This window comes from Hyalella azteca, unplaced genomic scaffold (assembly GCF_000764305.2).
Source record: "Hyalella azteca isolate HAZT.00-mixed unplaced genomic scaffold, Hazt_2.0.2 contig15159, whole genome shotgun sequence".
Taxonomy (NCBI): domain Eukaryota; kingdom Metazoa; phylum Arthropoda; class Malacostraca; order Amphipoda; family Hyalellidae; genus Hyalella; species Hyalella azteca.
The window spans coordinates 1-22066 of NW_025945019.1; the positions used below are offsets into that span (position 1 = coordinate 1).

Below are 22066 nucleotides of genomic sequence, written 5' to 3' on the forward strand. Positions count from 1 at the left end.
GATCGCCCCAAGCTCGACGAGTAATTTCACAAGATTCCATTTCGGCGCTTATTTCGCTACGGCAACCGGAACCTAATGCGGACATAGAGCTTCTAATTTACCCGGCCATAAGAACTTGGGGCGTCCGTGTGCCAGCGGCTGACAGGTCTTCGAATTTCGATAGGGCAGCCGCCCGGCTACCCGACCAGAACTGTTGCAGGTAGCTGGGATCGAAGGCAATCTGGGATCGATCACTGGCAGAGCAGTGATCCTATAGCTAGATTCTCTGCTACAATCCAGGAACTCTAAACTGTAACCACCGGGCCACCCTGCCCTGTTAAATGTTAATGTTGAAGAAAAATACAATTATATAAAAAACCTGAGATCACAAATGATATGCTTCTTGTCGAGTAACCTCGCACGAATGGCACGATTCGATTACCCCAACAAAATTCTGGGACCGCTTAGGCTTCGGCCGAATAGTCGCTACACTCGGCGCAAAGTTCTTCTGGGTGTGCTTGGCCACTCGATCAAAATGAGTTTCTGGTCAAAATCTCCTTTCCGACTTCATAGTCGCCTGAGAGTATGGCAAGGGTTGGCCGTGCCGAGTCATACCGAGCTTGCAAGCTGCCCAGAGGCTGCCTTTTGAACCTTGTACCGAAGCGGACATGAGGAGCTTATTTACGTGCTCCCTAGTCCTATATAGCGGCCCCAATGCCTGTGGCGCACTCCTAAAAATTCTGTTAGGGTAAAGGAGCCAAGTTTCATATCTCCAGAAATGTGTTATCTCTAATAAATTATTGTCCCGGCACTATGACCTTCACTTTTGAAGGAACTATCCTACTAACAATGATGTCCTATAACTACAATACACATGTAGTATTCAGCAGCGTAACTTGTTACTTATACATCGGTAACTATCCAGTTTTGATGATGTGTAGCATTCATTGTTCAATTCAAAGTTGACCTCGTTTACAGCAACTACACTGTACAGTATAGTACAACTACACTTACAGCACGACCGTAGGTCGTCTGTAGTGTATACTTTTTCGCTGGTTTCATATACAAAATCCAATTTCTAATTCTAATAATAACGTGTTATTTTGCCAATAGTTAATAATTGCTAATCTGTTATAAAATCAGCTCCTAAACGTGCATATGAAAAATCAAACTGTAATCTGAACTAAAGAAAATCTTATCTTCAGCTTATGTGGTTAGTAATAACAACGAAAGAAGTTTTTTCTGTTTTCAACCCTTAAATTTTATTGAAGTTGCACTTAAAAAATGTTGAACCATGAATGAAATGTGGATGACGCAGTAGCTCGCCAGGCCTGATAAGACGTCCGTACCATAATCGGGGGCTGAAAATTCCTCAAGTTTTATTTCTGCGTAAACTCAAGGGCACTGAGAAAAAATATTGTTGTTGCATGCGATGCATTCGTAAAATATATCAAGAATGACAATGTGATGGAACATTTTTCCAATAAATGTTCCCGGGTCAACAGTACAGAGTACACTCGGTGAACGGATGGGTCAATGTGTCCCAATAGAGACACACATTCTTACTCCCAGCACAAGCAGTGAACGGACGTATCACTGATACACTTACTGAAATTTTTTACTCTAATTTCCTTTGAATGCTTTTGTTTTACGCCTTCTGCACAAACTATTTAATCAGCTTGAAATAATGAAATAGCAGTTAGGTAAATTAATTCGATAAAAGAGCATTCAGATCGCTTGCCAGTTTAGATTCAAGCGTTGTTCTGGAAAAAATTCGTGAACGGCGAGGTGTTCGGTCTACAAAACAAGCAGCTTAATAATTATTCGAAAATGTACAGTTAATTAAACACTATTTATCGATTATGAGTTTATTCATACAAAAACTATGGTATTCATAATGATGTTCAGCAAGAAAACTAATATAGACCCTGCCTTGATGCCCCCCGTGGACTCCGCTCCCCCGCCTGAGGAGCGCGGCCGGCCGAAACCTGTGGTGATCGGCATCAACTTCGGGACGAGCAAATGTTGCGTGGTTGCGGTGCGCGACGGTCGGGTGGACGTCCTGGAGAACAAGTTGGGGCAAAGGACGACGCCTTCCTGTGTTGCCTTCAACTCCCAGCAGCGACTAGTGGGCAGCGATGACCTTGACCAGGCCGTCGAGAACGGCGCCAACACCGTGCACGCCGTCAAGAGGCTCCTGGGTAGGACCTACGACGAAGTGAAGGACTTCTCATCCTCTTGTCAATTTCAACCAATGCGTAAAAGCCCTAAATTCGAGTACGTCGTCCATTACAAAAATCATGATCAAAAACTAAGACCCGTGCAGGTTGCTGCCATGCTGCTCGGGAAGATGAAGGACATCGCAGAATCCTCTCTGGGTTGTCCCGTGGACCGCGCGGTCATCTCGGTACCGGCTTCGTTCGGCAACTCGCAGCGACTCGCGGTAAAATACGCCGCGCAAGTCGCAGGACTTGAAGTTCTTAGGCTGATCAACGAAACAACCGCGGCGGGGGTCGCCTTCGCGGACAACCGCACCGTCAAAACCCCCGCGGTTATCGCGGTGGTGGATTTCGGGGACGGTAAGCTGGTTGTGTCCATCATGGAGGTGAGGGATGGATCGGTGAATGTCATGGCCGCAAATGGAAACCCCTAACGAAAACTTAGCGCGTGGGGGCTAGAGATGGCAATGAAACAACGTTAAGTTTCCTAAATTTATCTTTTCTTTATTAATTCAGTTAACTTCAACGTTGTTATTGCATAGGCGTATGAAGCTTGGCCGGGCTGCGAGAATGTATAGTGGTCAGGAAAGTTCCAACCAAAGCGTGACGTGCCAGATCTGCAGCCATTTGCCCCCAGCAGTTTCGTTCAGTGCTGCCACAAAAAATATACAAATGAATTTTAAATCATAAATATCATAAATGGTAACAATATTTGTATTTAGATCTATTATATTTATAAAATTTATTATCCGTTTAATTTCTCCATATATATTAAAATATATCTATTAATTTATCAATTCATTCATCAATTTTGTACTAAAAATACAGTTTTAGGTCAATCATCATTTGGTATACTAAAATTAAATATCTATTATATAATTTATATTAAATGGGCAACACCTTTATTCTAGTTTGAGGTCAGAGGGCAGAGTTTAGCTATGTCAGTCTCTGAAACTGTCTGGCACACGCCCGCACGACTAAGTGGTACCGTGGTCCACAAAAGACTGAAGCTGGTGCAGTCGGCTGCAGCAGGTGAGTGGTCCAACTGGGGCTCAGGAGAACATACGGACGTGGAGATCTTAGCCCCTCATGACTCCCATCACGTGCGACGACGAAGCAGTACCGTAACTCCGGTCACAGCGTCCTGGGATACACTGATAACAAATCGACGGCTGCAGGTGGAACTGGTCACAGGATGAGGTGCTAAAGAAGACTGTAGATGGGTAGCCGATTGACTTGAAGTTTGGTTCCATTCAACAGGAATCCCGAAACTGCAAGTCTCTAATACCTCAAAATCGCTAAGGTGGTGCCAGGCAATTATTATAGTTTAAATGTAACTCGGGACTGAAATTTATTATTGTAGAGCGAAAATTATAGTTTTAAGTCTAGTTTTAGCTTAGGTTATTAACGGACTCAATGAAAGCTTAAATTTAATTTATAACGAGAACCTTAAAACTATACTATTTTCAACAACCCCAACCTTGGTGGTCGTGACATAGATGAGGCCTTGGTTGCCCATTGTGCGACTCTAATTCAGTAAAAATATAAATACACAGTAAAGGATAAGAAGCAGCTGGAACGACTGCGCATTGCGTGTGATAATCCAAGAAAACTCTGACTTTGCTTCCGGAGGCTCGTTTGAGCCTTGATGGTATTTTTGGCAGCACCGACGTAAACCTCATCATAATGAGAAAAGAATTCAATTCACTCATTTCCCGTGATATCAGGCATGAAATAACGCTCTCTATCGATCGTCTTATCTCTCAGAAATCATTAACCAAAGATGAGATCGACAAGGTTGTGCTGGTCGGGGGTTCCACACGCGTGCCGCTGGTGCGGGCCGTCCTCGAGGAATATTTCAGTCCGGGGAAGTTGGACCAAACGGTGAACCAAGAAGAGGCTGTGGCCCATGGGGCGCCGCCTTACCGGCTGCTGCCCTCGATGGGCGTGCAGCTGTGGGCGCCGTTGCAAATTTATCGCATCTTACCGCCAAAATTCGCAACATGGGTGGGCTTCTTTGCTCAACCAATTTGAAAAATTTATATTAATGAACCGAGGTTAAAGTGACAGATTAGGTGCCACGTTCAACTGTGCTGGCTATTAATGTCCCTAATTTCTGTCAATAACTTTTGTCAACTTGGCCATTGTTCCTTTAGCGTTTGGGATATTGCTAAAGAGTTGAACAGCTTGATTCATTGTTGATTTTCAAAGCCGTGTCGTAGTGAATCATGTTGATCTCCTGAAATAGTAAAACTTCATAAGCCAAGTCTACGGCTTATAGTTCAGTGAGGTTCAATTTAGTTTAGTGAGGTTCAATTCAAACTATATTATAGTTCAGTGAGGAACAATATGTTTGCAAAAAAAATTTACGTGTCAGGTTTCGACTTCATATGGAATTGTATCATAATGTAGTAAAATTATTAAAATTATATGCCTATCTATTTCCGTGTTCTCAAGATACAATATTACTTTTAGACAACTTTTTCATTGTAATCTTTTTGAAAAATATGGAATTTATCCTACATAGATTAAATCAGACAGGATAGCAAATGAGTTACGGGAATTTTTTCATCATTGACATGGCCATTTGCAACGACACATTTCGAGTAACGAAATAACGAAATATTTGTGTATATCTTTATTTTAAAGAACATTTTCTTTAGGTTTGTTGCATGAAAAGTTATTATAGATCGTGTGAATTTTTTTTTGTATTTTCAGATGGTTGGAATCAACGGTAGAAGTACGGGTTGGTAAAATAAATGACTAGATTGGGAACAGGAAAAATACATTGTAACATTAGGAACATTTAAAATAAATAAATTAGAACAGTCGAAATACCTCGAATCATAATGAGCAGTTAAAATGTTTGGTTCCGTTGGAAGCAAGTAAAATGATTGAAGAAATTATGAGAAGTATAATAAAACGCTAACTTAAGACTGAAAAATATTACCAATCGACCCAAAGATGTCGATAGATTTTAACGTCAGTCTCATAACATCCAGAAAAATTAAATAAGAATTCCAAACAAATTTAATATGCAGTACAGCACCGGCCACTTGAATTTTACTTGAATTGAATTTGAATTTAACTTATTAAATACAGCAATTTTTGGGTGAAGATTTATGACTGATTTAGAAAAAGCAAGTCCATCTAAGCAAAGGTTCTTAGCAGTCATGATCAGCAGCAGTCTTGATCAGCAGTCATGATCAGCATGTCATGATCAGCAGCAGAAGTCATGATCAGCAGCACCACCATTTTCTTACCACGCTAATCTGTTCAAAGTGTCTAATGGAACTGGCAGTGGTTTGAAATTCTGTTCTGCTCCAATGCTAACAAATTCGGGATAAAATTCACAATAGTTTAAACATTACCGTCAGTACTTGAAACAGAAATGATGACAATAATACTTTTAAATACAAAATAATACTGTCCTGCCAGTTTAAGAGTGGCACACTTGAATACTTACTTTCTCAAGTTGGTCTCTAAATTTCTTCACTATCGGAATATTTTCGTTTCCTTTATTCATCTGAGTGTAGAAACAGAGGGCTTCATTCTTGAACTTATAGTAGCTCTTGTCTAATACAGAAATATCGCTGGATGATATTTTGGGGTGGGCCTTGGTAAAGCTATCTACATAAGCCTTCACTGCTTCCGTGTAGGCCCTTTCGCTGCATGAGCGCACCTGCTGTGCGCGGCCATTCAAAATGACGTAGTGGGTTTTCTCCTTTTCGATATCCTGAAAGAAAATTAAATTTATCTAACATAATCACTTTGATTTTCAATCAATAATGGCCGTTCAATTTAAGCAATTAGCCGGTTAAAGACAAGAAGCCGGTTTACTCGAGCAGAACCAATGAAACAGATAAAAATATCCTAGCTAATGCGCTCAAGTTCAAAGGTTTACAGAGACTAGAGAATTTTTAGAGAGAATTCGACCACTATGGGATCTTTTTCAACCTTCTTACAAGCTGTACATGCAATTAACCAAAGTCCCACTTCATGGACGACACAAAATTGGAGAAGAACATGAAAATTGCAGTTTCTCTGCTGCCATCAGTCAAAAGGTTCATGTGCCTTACCAACTTCATAATAAACCTATTTGCATTCACGAGACTGTCAGAAAATTCTCAGTAAAATCGTTTTTGCATGATGGTCAAGGGAGTGAACTCAAAGAAATATTACTAGCCGTTTTCCTAATTGAGTCTGAAATAATTTCCCATAAGTGTAGGTTCAATTTCATCTCTTGTTCAGGCGATTGCAAGACAAGAACGAATTATACAAGCGCTTATAGAACGGACATTTTTGCTGCCTAGAACTTCGTTCACTCAACCTTTGGAACTGAATTTGGAAGGTAATTTTCAATGTTAAACTCCGCATTATCACTTTCCACTTTTAGAGTTTTCAAGGTATCCATTAATTATTCATTTAGTAACTAAAGAAGGATTAATTACGAGTTAGTTTTAAACGCAAATCACGCAAATCAAAATATACACGAAAAATTTTCCTCTATCTCCCATAAGGCATTCTAAAATATCATGCGAAAAATGTCATACACCTCCGACGCTCCAACTATTTCTAAGGCCCGGATATTCTTCCAGAACCAGAATTATCTTATTTTTTCCTATCGCGTCAGGCTTCTTCAAGAAGAAAATCCAATAATTGTGTTCGATTGATAAAACAGTTGATGATTGGATAGAGATTATACTGAACAAAAGTCATATATTTCAGACCATGCAAATGATATGGGTAAAAATTATAATAATTTATTTAATATGGAAAGTTCATTTAACATGTTTTATGTACGTTTTTTGGTGTGAGCCTTATATCTATTACCTAAATATTCACTCGTTGAACGAATGTTATATTCATATGAAGTAACGTGAAGGATGGTGTCAACACCATATCAAATTCTAATCAATCCTGAGAAGATGGTAAAAATATCGGTGGAATATTTTTATTCAGATTGTGATTTTGTAGATTCGGGCTAAATTGGACAAAGTAAAATTTTTCTCTACCCTGTACTCACCACCTCAAGCTGAGCTCTAATTTCATTCCGAAGAGATAACAGTTCTGTCTTGACGATGTGTTGGGTTAGCTCATCGTAGACTGCCATGGCTTGGTCCTTTGAATCTGCGTGAAGTTTCAGAACACTGGAGGCGCCAAGAGCGTCCCCAGGGGGGCAGTTTATTGGGGACATGGCCTTCTCGTAGGCCTTCTTAGCTTTTTTGCTGGCGGCAGCGCAGCTTGAGCGCGCCTTCTGCTCTTCTTCATTGGTCCTGATGGTGACCACGATCATCTCTTCCATTTCCTAAAAATAACAAGCATTAAATCAGTTGATTGGCTAAATTGCAAATTGATAAAGAATTGAGAAACAAAGAAGATAGCACAGAAATTCTCTGTGTCTTCATAAAAGGAATCGTTTTGGAGTCCAGCTCCATCGTCAGTTGTACATACAAGCCTAGAAGGTAAATGCAATCAGTTAATAATGCAAAATGCAATGCTGCCATCAATTTGGGAAATCTAAATTCGACAAATAAAAGACAATTCGATGACGATGGAGCTGATCTCTGAAACGATTTCCTTTATAAATATATGGGGAATTTCTTTGCCATCTTCTTTTTTTAATTCTTTGATAACCAGTCTTGAGAGGGAGAAAATCATTTTAGTTTATTTAAATTAATTGTTAAGCAACAATGCATGGCGAATGAAATTTTTACCTATAAAAATATAGTTGAAACTGAATGGATTGACATCACTGATTCGTGACGCAATTTAAAACACTCGCAAAGATTTGTCACGTTTTAAGTAATGGGATGGCAGCTACTTTTCTAATGGCAACTACAAATAATTATGCTTGCGTACATAAAAACGATTTAAACTATTAGACGCCAGCTTCAGGCACAGGGAGAGTTACAACTCATGCCCATGCAGATAATCTGATAGTAAATCACACAGTCCATAATTAAATAAGATGATGAACGAACCTAAAGCATCATTCATATCGATTATTTTAGGTGAATGGTGATGAATACAGATTTGCTTCCATACATAGAAAAGTATTAAAATATTGGATTTGTGTGTAGCAAATTAAACATTTTTCTACTCATCTTTTCTCTAATTAAATGAAAGAATTCGATTGGTACTTTATGAAATTAAGTTCATTATCGTAAACTCGGTTTGAAAAAAAGTTTCGTGTTTGTCTGTTCTTCTGTTGAATGATAATGGTTCTTCTGTTGTTTTTTTTCTGTTCTTCTGTTGAATGCTAATGGTTTAAAAATTGAAGGTTTCTAAAAACAACTAAATAAGATCAGAACGCTGGTCGAGTTGCTTACATGATACTGAACAAATGTACTTTAATACGAAGTTAATGGATAAACACCGAAGTAGCATATAATTATTTATTATTTTAAACCACTTTATTTTACTTTAAAACGTTCTTTATTGCCATGTATTAAATACCTCGACATGAGTTGCGTTGGTTCTTTATTTTGTTTGTGAACACTTTCAGTAAAAGCATGTGCATGCAATTTTCAGTTAAGGTGATAATAGCTTCATAAAGCAAGAATCCTAACACTACAGGTGACATGGCTCTGTAGTGTAGCTATACATCTGGTCACCATTAACATATTTCACAAGATTATGATATAGAGAAGTAAATTTATTAATGCCATAATGTGTATATTTTTAACCGAAATGAATCAAACGTCCGCCTGCTGCATGTTGCCGGATTAATCATGTAGTAAGCTTGGTATCCTTGGTATTTGTTTCGGACGTCGTAGTCCCAGGTCACGGTGGATCGCCGCCTGCCTAATTTCAGCCACCAATATCGTCATTCGTTCTGATTTCACTGCCACATTGAAAAGGTGTGTACTTAATCGAGATTTGACATTACAAAATAGGACCAAAACCGTTTTCATCATAGGAACTTCAATTAAGTTCTGTGAAGTTTAACCTGCATAAATGTCAGAAATTATAATGAAGGTTAAACTTTATAGATGAACTTCACTTGATTAAACCTGCATAGAGGTCAGTTTTGGCTTATTGTGTCTTCTAGTGACGAACTAATTGTATAATAGGCTGTGTGTCACTAGGAGGTTCTTATCTTTCATGGACACTGTTCGAAAAAAAAAACGTAGAAAAAATCTCACAGGCGTTCTTTTGGCAAGCCACCAAGTGAAAATAAACAATTTTCCCTTTGTTTTCATATATTGTACTGGTTTCTAGCGTAACCTTTGAATAAAAATGGCCACACAGTGTTTCTTTCCTGTAAGATGCAAATTGTCAACTCTTATTTGAAATCTGATAGACTCCCAATAGCCACCGCATTCAAGTAATTTCCTCATTAGCATCTTCCTTGTTAGAAGACAATTTCTTTCATCGCTATGTTCATAAACATCCTTGTGTTAGACTTCCCTTGTCCAACCCGTAGTGATTTATCACCTTGGTGACGTCAAATAGCAAGTCTTTATAAGCTTTGTCTAAACTAAGAAACTTTAGTCTAAACCGAAGCAATTGCGTATACGTTCAACTCATTTGTACTCAACTCTATATAATCTGTACGCCCCGTTTATACTCACTCTACAAATAAGTACCTTGTCAACAATTACCTTGTGACTCATTTATCCTCGTAATCACGGCCAACGGACAAACCCTCAATTGTTTCTTAATTATAATCAATTATCATACTATAAAAATGCACAGGAAAGCACGTCGTTCATTTCAACAGGGTCCCGCGGACAAAAAATGACTACTACGTAATATATACTAGTATATATGTATGTTCCGGTGTATAAATTTCATTTTCATTTTTTTCGCACTTTTGAAATTTAATAAGGAAGTGCCGCCATTATAAATTTAGTCGGTCAACGCAACTGAAAAAAAATAAATCGCGAAATTTGTCCGAAAAAAATGGTGAAACCCTACACTTCACATGTTGGCCGGTCGCTGAAACACCGGTGAAAACGTTTAAGGATGATTTTCGAACAGTGAAGGGAGACCTCCAGAGCCTGGACTTTAAAATGTATCATGAATCTTCGTTCGCCTACTTCTTCACCTTCAAGCCGGCCACAACACAACATATGTATCATGAGCGGTTGATATTATTTCCTGTTGGTTATGAACGGCAAGAAGCGAGATGAATCTGGCGGGTTACTGCGGACATAGGTGGAAGTAGTTATATCCCATGCGGTAGCTACGCCCTGTGCATACCAAACCCCGTAACAGTAATCATATTTTAACTCAAAGTTTTAAGAAATAAATGATGAAAACAATGGAAAGATTAGAGTGTGAAACTTCATATTGGGGTACCAGCTGAGAATAGGTAGGTACTACTAGCGCCGTTTCACAGACTTCATCTCACTCGCTTTACTCACCGACTTGAGTTCTTCTCTTATTTCATCAGCAATTGGGAATACGGCGCAGTTTTTGGCGTACGGGTTCTCCTTGGCGTAAACTGCAAGGGCTTTTTCTCTAGACGCGAAGTGGTGTTCAACCAGAACTGCCGCTTGAAGATCTTCCCCATCGGGATTGCTTATCGAGTCCATGGCTTCCCTGTAGACATCAAGGGCTCTTTTGCGAGCTGCCTCGCTTGCCATACGTGATATCAGCTGAAAGGAAGGTAGTCAGCACAATGTCTTAAAATGCAATAGCCTTCTAGATTGCAGCAGAAAATGCGACAGAAACATTTTTAAAATTTCTGATATTGGTCGAGAAAATCCGACCATTCCTACCGTCGATGATAAGCTGGCATTAAAGTTTCTGAGCAATAGCAAAATTGACAGAATGGTACATATTGGGGCGATGATTGCTTCGTATGAAAAACTTTCACAAGCTTCAACGAATTCCATTCAAGATTCATTTGCTTAATTTTAAATCAAATTCACTATATTTCCCCAAGGCCACTCTTCACTAACTTGTGAGGCACCTGAATAAAAATTACATTGGTGTCATTGAATTATAACCTTCCTAGCATCAACACCTCAACCATGCTTGTAGCCTGAACCAGTTTTCCATCATTGAAGAATTTTATGAAGGTTCTGAACAGCTCCACCAGCTCGTCTGCCGTGGCGGGCATCCCCAGCGTCACACATGATCGCTTCACCACGAGGTTCTCAGGCGCCAGCAGGCGAGGCACCAGCAGCTTTAGGTGCTCCACGAATAACGGGGCTAACTCTGCACGGAAAGATCACAGATATGAGAAATGCATTTCATATCATAAAATTTGTTTCACAGTACATAGAATGACAGATCATTTAGAGAAATGATTTTTTGCTAACCAAGATTACGTTCAATGTCAGCTGGAATCTCAGTTTTAAGAAATCAATGAAGTGAGCATGGACGGAAAATGTTAATCAAATAAACTGAAACTTTTGGAGGAAGTAAAGCGAAAGAGCTTGTACAGATAATAATCTGGAATGATCATGCAATAATTAAGGATATGAATTTCAAAAATAATGGTACGCAAATACGTTACATTAGGAAACTGGAATTAAGTATCGAGTTATTTAAAACATCAAACACGCTAAAGCTTCACTGTGTCCAGGGGCTCACGTTCAAGGTGCCCCTTGAAGTTGCGGTCCCTCAAGGCGCTAGTGCCGATATGGGGCATGAGGTAGCACTCCAGCTCCTCAAAACTCTGACGGAGGCCTTGTCTCAACCTCTGCTTGCCCGGCTCCTGTTCCTCCTTTACCTGACAATACAAATACTCCGTATCCTACGTGTAGTACAAGTAGCTTAGCACAGGTAGATCTAATAGAACACATTGGCTCCAATTGTTTTTTGATGTGAATTTTGCGGTCTACTTTTATTAACATCAATAAAAAGAGATTGAGTGAATTTCCTGCGAGAAATAGCTAAGTACAGGGCTATAATCGCTTTAAACCTCACTTGATGGAGAATAACCGGTAAATTTTTTTTGCGTCTCGAAATATTAGATGCAATAGAAAGATTGCACTGGTCAACAGAGAAAATGGTTCTGAGATCATTATAATGAGGAGCATTTATGCTGCTGATTTCAAAAGGGGCTGTTTTTTCTCTAGCACCTCTATATATTATGGTGTAATATTCCTTTTTTCGCATTCTTTTTTATTATATCTGATTTTTATATATTTATACACAATTATACTATCAGAATGTTGGGAGGATCTTAAGGTTTTTCAAAATTTCGGTGCGCAAAATTTTCTATTAGTCCAAAAAAATATATATCCTTTTATCCTAAAAGATTTCATAGAAGATGGGCTGCACACAAGGTTTAAAGTACAATCTTTCGATTAAATTGTCATCATTCCGAATAAAAGATTTATTAGCATCTTCAAAATGCCACTTTTCAACATCGAATTTTTGTTCTGCTATTTTAGACTGATCATAAGCACTTGTTATAGATTCAGTAATGTTTTGGCCAACTTACCTTTAGCACTTTTTCCAGCACATTTTTGCCTTCCTCGTGACCGAAATCATGCTCGAAGCTATGACTCCAGTCGCGCACGAGGAATATCAGCTTCTGAACCAGGAGAACATTAATAAAACTCGGTAAGTTTGTTAAAGTGATTCGAAAGTAATTCTTTTGAGGCCTTAAGAAACCTTGAGTAGTGAACCTTGAGTAAATGAAATCATACAGCTAAAGAAACCTTGTGACGGATAAGTACTATTACTATTGAATTATTTTGAATAAGCAGATCTTGACACAATATATGCCTTGGTTCAAAACACTTGACAGAGGATTTATTGAATTAAACATTGAACAGGAAGCGTACGTGAAAAATAATACTTATGTAGAGATGAATTTCAAAAGAACTATGCGCTCTCTCGGTCATAAATTCCAATATATACGAATTTGTTAATTCCAAGTCTGCCTTCTATAGAGGAATGAATTTTTCTAGAATGGAATTGCATGCTCTTCATTGCATAAAACGACAAAAAATCGTTTTAAAAAATACGGATATGGGTGAAATCGAATTTTGATTCTTTACTAGGCGGGAAATAATAAGTAATCCAATAGGTAACGCCTGCACCAACGTGGAGCATTGAGCAACCCGCACAACGGGAGGGCTGGCCATTGAAGTGGTAAAAATTCAACGAGTATATAAAATTAAGAGCTTTTTACCTGAAATGTGAACGAGATGTGTACATGAAATGTGTGCGAGCTGTGTACCTGAAATGTGTACGAGCTATGTACCTGAAATGTGTACGAGCTGTGTACCTGAAATGTGTACGAGCTGTGTACCTGAAATGAACGCGTGCCATGACTATTTTCCTGAGCCAGGACGCCATATGAGCTGAAAGTTTGGAGGTTCATGAGGTCGTCCTCCTGGATCTGGTTCATCAGGTTGTAGACAGTGACAGAAGAGGCCAGCAGAGTCAGGGCGAATATGAACGTGGATTCCTGCCAGAAATGGGACACAAGAAAAGCTGTCGCAGAAATGTGGATTAATAAGTGGATTGTGAGCTTTACTCGTATTGTCGGAAGATAAAGTGTTACTGAAACTTAATAGAAGAAAAATGGTTTACTTTAATCACCTGTGCAAGATTTCTATTCCCAGCATCTCCTACTTATCGCCAAATCTTGAAACCTGAAATAAACTTTTATTCGAAATTAATGAAATGAAGAGAAATACTTCGTTTTTTTTGTGATACCAAACTATTATTTCATGAAAAATCTAAAAATGTACGAGTATTTGCATTCTTAATCCTATAAATCTGATAATTGATGCAGAAAATAAAGAATAGCTTCAAAATTTTGTGGGTAGCAGTTTGTGATGTAGCGGAGCGGGGCGCAAATTACAATTTTCGATCTCACAAAATCTTCATCGCGACAATAAATGGCTAAAATTAATCAACAGAATCTATATTATAGGGATACTGCCAACACTGGGAATGGTAATTGATGTAATTTCACCAGCTACTTGACATTCGAAGGTTTTGTCTTAAAGTAAATGTGAAGGAGAAAGTTTGCGACATATTGCGTGGAATAAAGATACATTAAGACACGCAAAAGTTATCCCGGGGCGGACATAAAGCCGCATTTTCCTTGGAATTCATTGCGTAAGCTTATTATATTGAATAGTTGGCTACAGCGATATTTTAATGGAAACTAATTCCGATACTAAGAAATTAATTTTCATTTGGCATCAATATACGCTGGACCAGAGTATAAAATTTACTATGCCTAATAACAGAATTAAGGTATACAACTCAATCTTTTCCAGGAAAATTCATTACTTTAATTTATGCTTTACGTCATCAGTTTTTACCAAATCCAGTCTTCTGTGATTAAACAATACTGCAGGCTCAGACTTCATGCCAGAGCCGCATGCTGGAAAATATCAAGGTGTCAACATCCGCATAACCATATTTTTGGGCAGATAATTCTATTGTTGAGTAATTATAGCATTATGATATGAGTACAGCGGGTGCATTATAAGTATGAGTTATATAAGTGCAAGTTTACATTTATTGAATAAAATTTATAAAATGAAACGATTGATCAATTTTATGATTTGGGTTACCCAGATACAGTGAATCAACAAATTCGTAATTTTTCTTGACATATAACAAAATGTTCACTCAATCCCCAAACTGGGACGTGGTTGGTCAAATTTTCTCGAGCAATTTTAGGAAATTTGCATTAAATTAGGTGATTGTGGGAATGAATGAGAACGAGATCTTGAGTAAGAGATTTAGGATATGGAAATTATACTTCTTAACCTCACAGCATTCACTACAATGCGTTTTGCCTATTATATATTTGTTTAACAATCAATCTTCTCAAATTTTACAGCAGATTGTTTTGTTTTCTTCAAGTTTAATTTATAAGACATAAGTACAAACGTACTGACAAGATGTCATGAAATGCTATATCAGATCTTCAGAGTATAGAAACTGCTGTACCATATTAATGGTAGCAAAAGATTAGGTACTTGAAAAAATCTGAATCCATATATGTAGGGCAACATGGGGCAGCGCGCCCTCCCCTTTTTTAAACTAAATTTTTGATGAAGTTTTAATTGATACGAGGTGGTTCTTTGTTTTGCAACTGCAGGCGGGTTACAACTGCAGGCGGGTAACTGAAGCACATCGTATGTGGACTAGCTATTTAAGTATGCCACCGGGAATTTTCGCCTATCCTAAATGTGAAAGAACTCCACCACCCCCCACCCTTTCGCGATCTGTCGTGAACGCATAAATCAACTTACGGAGATGATTTTGGTACCGTTGAATAGAGCAGAATGTCAGCTTTATGACGAGACTAAAAACTGGAAAAGCCAAAATTCAAAAATTTTGGCCAGACGCTCCCCTTAATGAAACACTATTTTTAAAAAGTGTCAAAATGGGCCCATTGCCCCACCCTTGGGGCAATGGGCCCATGGGCTTGGGGCAAGGCGCCCACCCTTGGTCCCTTTACCACAAATGCATATTTTTCGTTTAAAAGTGAAAAAAAAACACTTTACAGTTAAAAATAAGAAAATGTATTAAAAAATATGACATTCACTCATTCATTAACAACTCAAAAATCATATACTTAACTTGAAAAAAATATACTTTGGGCTTAAAAAATCTATCACTGACGTGAAGTAAAATATTTCATTGACATAAAAATATATATCCTTGACTTGAAAAATATATCCTTGCGATAAAAAATTCGTCTTTGACATGAAAAAATGTATCCTTGACTAGAAAAATTATATTTAGTTGATCAAAAAAAACCTTCGTTCCAGTTTCGTCCATAATCCGGATATTATGTGCAGAGAATTCGTACCTAATCGTGATTTCAGCCAACACCATAAAACTCATAAACTTTTGGCACATTGGTGTTGGCTGAAATCAACTTTTGGCAAGGCAAGAGTCAATAACTCGATTAGGGGTCATAAATACGCATAACTAGAAACTAAACCTGCTGCCTTGAGGCGGCAAATAAAAAAATCATGCAATATGAAGTGTAATTTTTAGTTCGAAAAGCTAGTCCTAGTTTTGAAAAGGTCATTGAGACAAATCTAATGATGTATAACACAAGACTTCACCATGGGCGCTTTGCCCCGTGACACGCGTGGGCCCGTTGCCCCCACTTGGTATCATTTCAATTTATATCGTGTCAACATTTTATTTTAAGAGCTAATAGTCTAAACTTGATCTCAAAATTATCCCTATAAATATTACTTTGAAACTATAATTCACAGTAATTTAAAAAGCTTCATCTATAGTAATCGAAAAAAATTTTTATCTGGACTAAAACAGTTATTCACCAATAACTTAATAATGCAAACACTTAGCAAATCGTAAATCCGTACATTTCATCCCAGTGAAACTGTCGACCGGCGGTAGAGAACACGGACCAATATCTGCCATACTTTGCGTGAAACCCGCTATGGGCCCATGACCCGCAGTGGGCTCGCTGCCCATGTTACCCTATATGTAGATCATAGCGATATTAGTATGAGATAGCAGAATTTGTTCCTTTAGTCAAGTATGATTGAAGACCATAGAATATGTTTTACCGACAACTTTATTATTAGTTTATGAATATATGTAGCAATATTTTTCTTTTGCGTTGGTAAATCGAATCAGGATACCGAAAGTCATTTTTAAACTGTTAACTGCGTTTCGAGTGTATCAATCAACATTATCAAGTTACGAGAAATATTGAGTAGTAATTTAGGTCAGCATATGTACAAAGTCATGTAAATAGGATACCACTAAAAATGGGATCATGGCGATATGATTTTGAAGGTGAACTTGCGTAATCATGACTGCGGCGATTATGTTTTGAATGTTATTCAACAAATTCAGCCAATTGTTCTTTTTATAATATCCAGACTTCTCATTAAAATTTAAGAATATTTGCGAGTTCTTTTATCAGTCACAAGTTAGAAAACTTTCGTAATTCGGATTTCCTTCTCATCGCTCGAAACCTTACAATGAACTGGAGCTCTGACGTTGTATGATAGATGCCCCCAGAGGTTTCATCTGGTCGCACTACTTCTAAAGCTGAGAACACAGTTCATTTTGACTTTACCAAATTTTTACAATCGTACTTTAATTTGCATTTCTATAGAACTATAGCACACTATTCAAATAGTACAACGGACGTCTTCATGTTTAATGCGGTCTTGAGTGCGAGGACGACTATATATGGTTGAATGTAATACAGGGTACGCCACAGAAACTTACTTATTTGAAAAAATTCCTGTGCGGTTAGTTGGTCGGGTAGAGGGGCGAGAGGGGGTGCATCTGAAGGGGAAAGTTCCCAAGTTTGTTTCTCAAAGTTTCTCAAATGAATTTGCTGTAGTGCAAGAATTAACTGAACGCGATTTTGTTGCCCCTCAAAATGCATGTAAATGCTGGTTGACAACCTGCCTGAAGACGCGGTCGTTTTTTTCAGTGGCGAGGCTCAATTCCACATTTCCGGCTGCGTTAACAAGCTAAACATGCGTTATTAGTGTGGTGTAAATCCACGTGAGTTTCACCAGAAGCCACTTAACTGTGAGCGAGTTACTGTCTGGTGTGCGACGTCGGTAATGGGAATAATTGACATTAGTTTATGCGCAATGGAGGCCGTCATTTATGAGATTTAATTTTCAAAACTGTATGAAAAAAAATTTGGGATACTGTTTTCTCGAATAAAAAAAATTTAAAACAATAACTGAAGTACTTTTGTTTTTATTGACCTTTCAAATAAGTAAGTTTCTGTGGCGCACCCTGTACTTCAAATAAATGTGAGAAGATTTAGCTTATCTTGTCACATCTCCTTACTTCTGTTCTTCGTTAATGCGATTATGAGGAATTGCGAAGCGACGAGAATTCGTTTAATGTCAGTTTCCTTTTCGGAAATGGTTCAGTAAAATTTAAATTACATAAACGAGAGGATGTTTTGACATTAAATGGGCGTGAAATCAACCACCATTACTAAGATAGTTAAATTTGAGAGTGAAATCGGATCAAGTAGAAGTTAACTTCTCAATGTTGGGTTTCTGTTTACAATTCCGGTTTTCGTAGCAAATTCAAATTTCTCTTTGATTTGACTCCTTAAGATCGCAATATAATAATTAGATCTTGATGATATAGCTAGTCAGTTGTCGAGGTTATATGGCTGATTTAATTTATTATTAATTGATTATTTCCTGTATTCGCTTCAATTATATCAAGAGCATAGAAAGTTTATTAACCATCGAATTTATTATCGTCAGCAGACTTGCCAATCTTGCCATCTTAGCGATCGTGAAAATCTGTTCTGAACCGCAAAAAGAGCTCCTGGCGGTACACTAGCTACGACAGCACATTGAATACAAACGAAAATATCGAGTTCACGACGAAATTAAGGGAGAGCAGAATATCTAAGCTAAAATAAATCTTGTAACCCCTAAAATTGAAGACATGAAATCTCACATTAACTGTCTGCACGTAAATTTTGCATACCTGTGCCGACGTTTCCAAATCAAAAGTGCCTTGGGTGTCCATTAGGATCACAGCAACCTGGAACAATACAAAAATTAGGTTTTGTACCACAATACGATTTCACTCAAGTTTCGAAATCCGTAATTCAGAATGAATATCATAGAAGATTGAACAAACTATACTGCAAAACGAAAATATCTGCTCCCCATTCTGACCGCTATCATAATTATTCCTTTCTGTGAATAAAACGTGAATGAAATTGTTAATGTTTCGTATTCTGTACTACTTCCGTTATTATTTACTCAGCACCTTTATATTCAGTAATGAAAACTACTCAGTTAGCAATAGAAACAAATTTGTGCTTCTTGTTGCACTCACTTTTTCGCCCGTTGATTTAGTGAAGAGGAAAGGCTCGCTCCAGATAGATATCCCGGTGGTCTCTCTCTCCATACCTGCCCTCCAGACGAAGCCTCCAATTGGCTGCAGTTGCTCACCCAGCCAGTCTGGTGAGCCCTAGGTAGCGTAGAATTGATGTGTATGAAAGATTATAATCAGACAAGTTCAACGTAAGTAATATCAACTTTTTTATGTGAATAAGTCAGTTTATTCGAGCGAAGAAATACCCAGAATAGTTATTTACCTCTCAATTACAAGCAATTTATATTCAGGCTTAATTCATACAATTCTGCCAGGCACGTAGACATTTGCCCGTCACGGTCCGTTCCCTGCCAAGTGCATTCACATGTTCAGTCCGGTCACACGCCGTCCTCATTTCAGCTCCTTTCGTTACACGGGCCATGGCAGTCACGCAGCTTTGCCAACTGGTATATTTATTCCAGAGGTTTATACGTATATACCAGATTTGTTAAATTTGGTCTATTGAGATCGTGACCGGTATAGATATATTTGATCTGGAATATTTGATAAAATCTGGAATGTTATGCTGGCAATCGGGTATACTCGACAAAAAACTTTTGCCAACGCTGCAGTCACGTCCCGGTCAAACTATCTTTTGCGTTGATCGTGGCTAGGCATGCAGTGCCTGGCTTGGCTGGAGCCTTGCACGGCTGGTGTGGATGGTTCAGTAGAAAGTATATTGGACTGGACAGTGACGGGCACGTCCCAGCAGTATGGTGTGATCCAAGCCTAGGTCGATGAGAGCATGATAGTTTTCATTCTACTAAACCGGTTGTGGGCCCAACACGTCCTTCGTAATTTGATCGGCATCCTCAATACTCACTTTATTCATGCAGTATTTCAGGAGACAATTCATGAAGAAGCTCTTGCCCTTCCTGAAGGCCCCTGCAATAGACACCACGCAGAGGGCAGTATCGCGCACTTCAGGTCTGTGTAAGACGCTCATGAGGGCCTCTTCGTTGAGTTCGAACTCTCGAGATCCTTCTTTCTGAACCACGATGGGCACCACGTGTCCTCCCATGTTGATATCAGCGCCACTGAAGTAAAGTAAAACATAAATATTGAGTTCACTTGACCGCTTGAGACGCGAAATTATCAAGAATTTAAAAGCAATGAAAATAACCAAAAAATTAGTCATTCATGAAATTATGAATATGATTGGTAAATGATATGAGCACTGGGATTTTAGTGCTCATCGCTAATAGTGGTGTGATGTTTTTGTCGTTCGATCTTACAATATCTTGCATGTGAAAAAAATATCCATTCATGACGAACGTGAGCAAGAGCGCGAGCTTCCTTTTTTGGTATCAAAACAGAGGGTTCCGAGATTTTGCACATTTTGTTGCAAAAGATAGTAGAATTATTATGAATTTGTTCGCTTGAACAGGATGGTCATCTTAGCCAAAATAAGTTTCGATCAAAGCGGCCACCTTTTCAATTACAATTTATTTGATTCCATTTCCAGATCATTCTGAAGGGGACAAATTGCTAAAAGATAGGAATAATAGGCAGAAAAAAGTAACAAAGTATTTCTTATTTATTTCTTGGAAAATTTGTCGAGCTCTATTGTTTTCAACTCCAATCAATACCTAGTTCTTAAATGCACCTACCGGTTCTTACACGCACCTGCAGGTTCTTAAATGTACTTAAAGGTTCTTACATGCACCTGTAGGTTCAAGCATGCACATACAAGTTCTTACAAGCACCTACAGGTTCTTATGTGCACTTAAAGCTTCTTGCTTGCTCATAAATGTTCTTACATGCACCTGTAGGTTCTATATGCACCGACAGAGTTCTTACGTGCTCCTACAGGTTCAAACATGCACCTGTAATTTCTTACATACGGCTAAAACTTCTTACAAGCACATAGAGGTTCCTACATGCACCAACAGGTTCCTACATGCACCAACAGGTTCCTACATGCACCTACAGAGTTCTCACATGCTCCTACAGAGTTTTTACATGCACCTACAGAGTTCTTACATGCACCTGCAGGTTCTTTAATGTACCTAAAGGTTCTTACATGCACCTGTAGATTCAAGCTTGCACCTACAGGTTCTTACATTCACCTACAGAGTTATTGCGTACACCTACAAATTCTCACATGCATCTACATAGTACTTGAATGCACCTACAGAGTTCTTATATGTAAGTATAGAATCTTATTTGCATCTGAAGAGTTCTTACATGCACCTGTAGAGTTCTCAAATTTACATACAGAGTTCTTAAGTGCACCTAAAAGGTTCCTACATGCACCTGCTGGTTCTTGCGTGCACCTACAGAGTTTTAAAATGCGCCTTAAGGTTCTTACATGCACCTACAGAGTTCTTACCTGCCCCTACGGAGTTCTTAAACGAACCTAGAGAGTTCTTACATTCACATACAGAGTTTTTACAAGCAATAACAGAGTTCTTACATGCACCTACGGAGCTTTTTCGTGCACCTAAAGGTGTGTACATGCATCTGTAGGTTCTTACATGCACCTGCAGGTGCTTACATGCGCCTGCAGGTTCTTACATGCACCTACAGGTTCTTACATGCATCGGCAGGTTCTTACATGCACCTACAGGATTTTACATGCACTTACAGGATCTTACATGCACCTACAGGATCTTGCATGCACCTACAGTATCTTACATGCACCTACAGGTTCTTACTAGAGGTCGTTGTGCTGGAGCACCAGGTCGACCCCCAAGCCCCTCGCTACCGTAACGAGGTCTCCCTTCAGGGCGCCGGTCTCCTTGTCCACCACCACACGAGATGGACGACCATGGTTTAACATTGCAACCACTGCCTGAGCATGGTGACCTGCGGGACACACAACGTAACCACCAAAGTTAAAAAACCATAAAATCAAGAGTTTTCATTTGGTCAGAACTTCGCTGGGCTTTCATCCGCGACAATCAGTGTTAGTCGGCGTCTGACTAACGCAACTGTCCAAAGCGTCAGCGAATCCCCCCGCCACACCCAGCACGTCACCCTTCCTACCCAACATTCGTCAACGTCACCCACCGTTCCTGACGTTCCACTGCTCGCCGCCATCCGTCAGGGCGGCGAGCTCAGCC

At 38.9% G+C, this 22066-nt stretch overlaps 2 protein-coding genes across 2 annotated transcripts; one reads left to right on the forward strand and one right to left on the reverse strand.

Annotated features, from left to right (window-relative positions):
* The first annotated feature begins 1876 nt into the window (after window positions 1-1876).
* On the forward strand, window positions 1877-2632 carry LOC108670768 (chaperone protein DnaK-like). Its single transcript, XM_018158257.1, has one exon. The coding sequence runs from the start codon at window positions 1877-1879 to the stop codon at window positions 2630-2632; it is 756 nt and encodes a 251-aa protein (XP_018013746.1).
* Window positions 2633-3094: 462 nt separating this feature from the next.
* On the reverse strand, window positions 3095-21705 carry LOC108670769 (atlastin-1). Its single transcript, XM_018158258.2, has 12 exons — window positions 21659-21705; window positions 19825-20038; window positions 18963-19097; window positions 18606-18662; window positions 13420-13578; window positions 12604-12696; window positions 11748-11886; window positions 11176-11369; window positions 10571-10804; window positions 7225-7506; window positions 5665-5934; window positions 3095-4437 (listed from the first exon to the last, which is right to left on the reverse strand). Exons 2-12 carry the CDS (start codon window positions 20020-20022, stop codon window positions 4369-4371), a joined length of 1830 nt encoding a protein of 609 aa, XP_018013747.1. The 5' UTR covers window positions 20023-20038; window positions 21659-21705; the 3' UTR covers window positions 3095-4368.
* Between the last annotated feature and the right edge of the window lie 361 nt (window positions 21706-22066).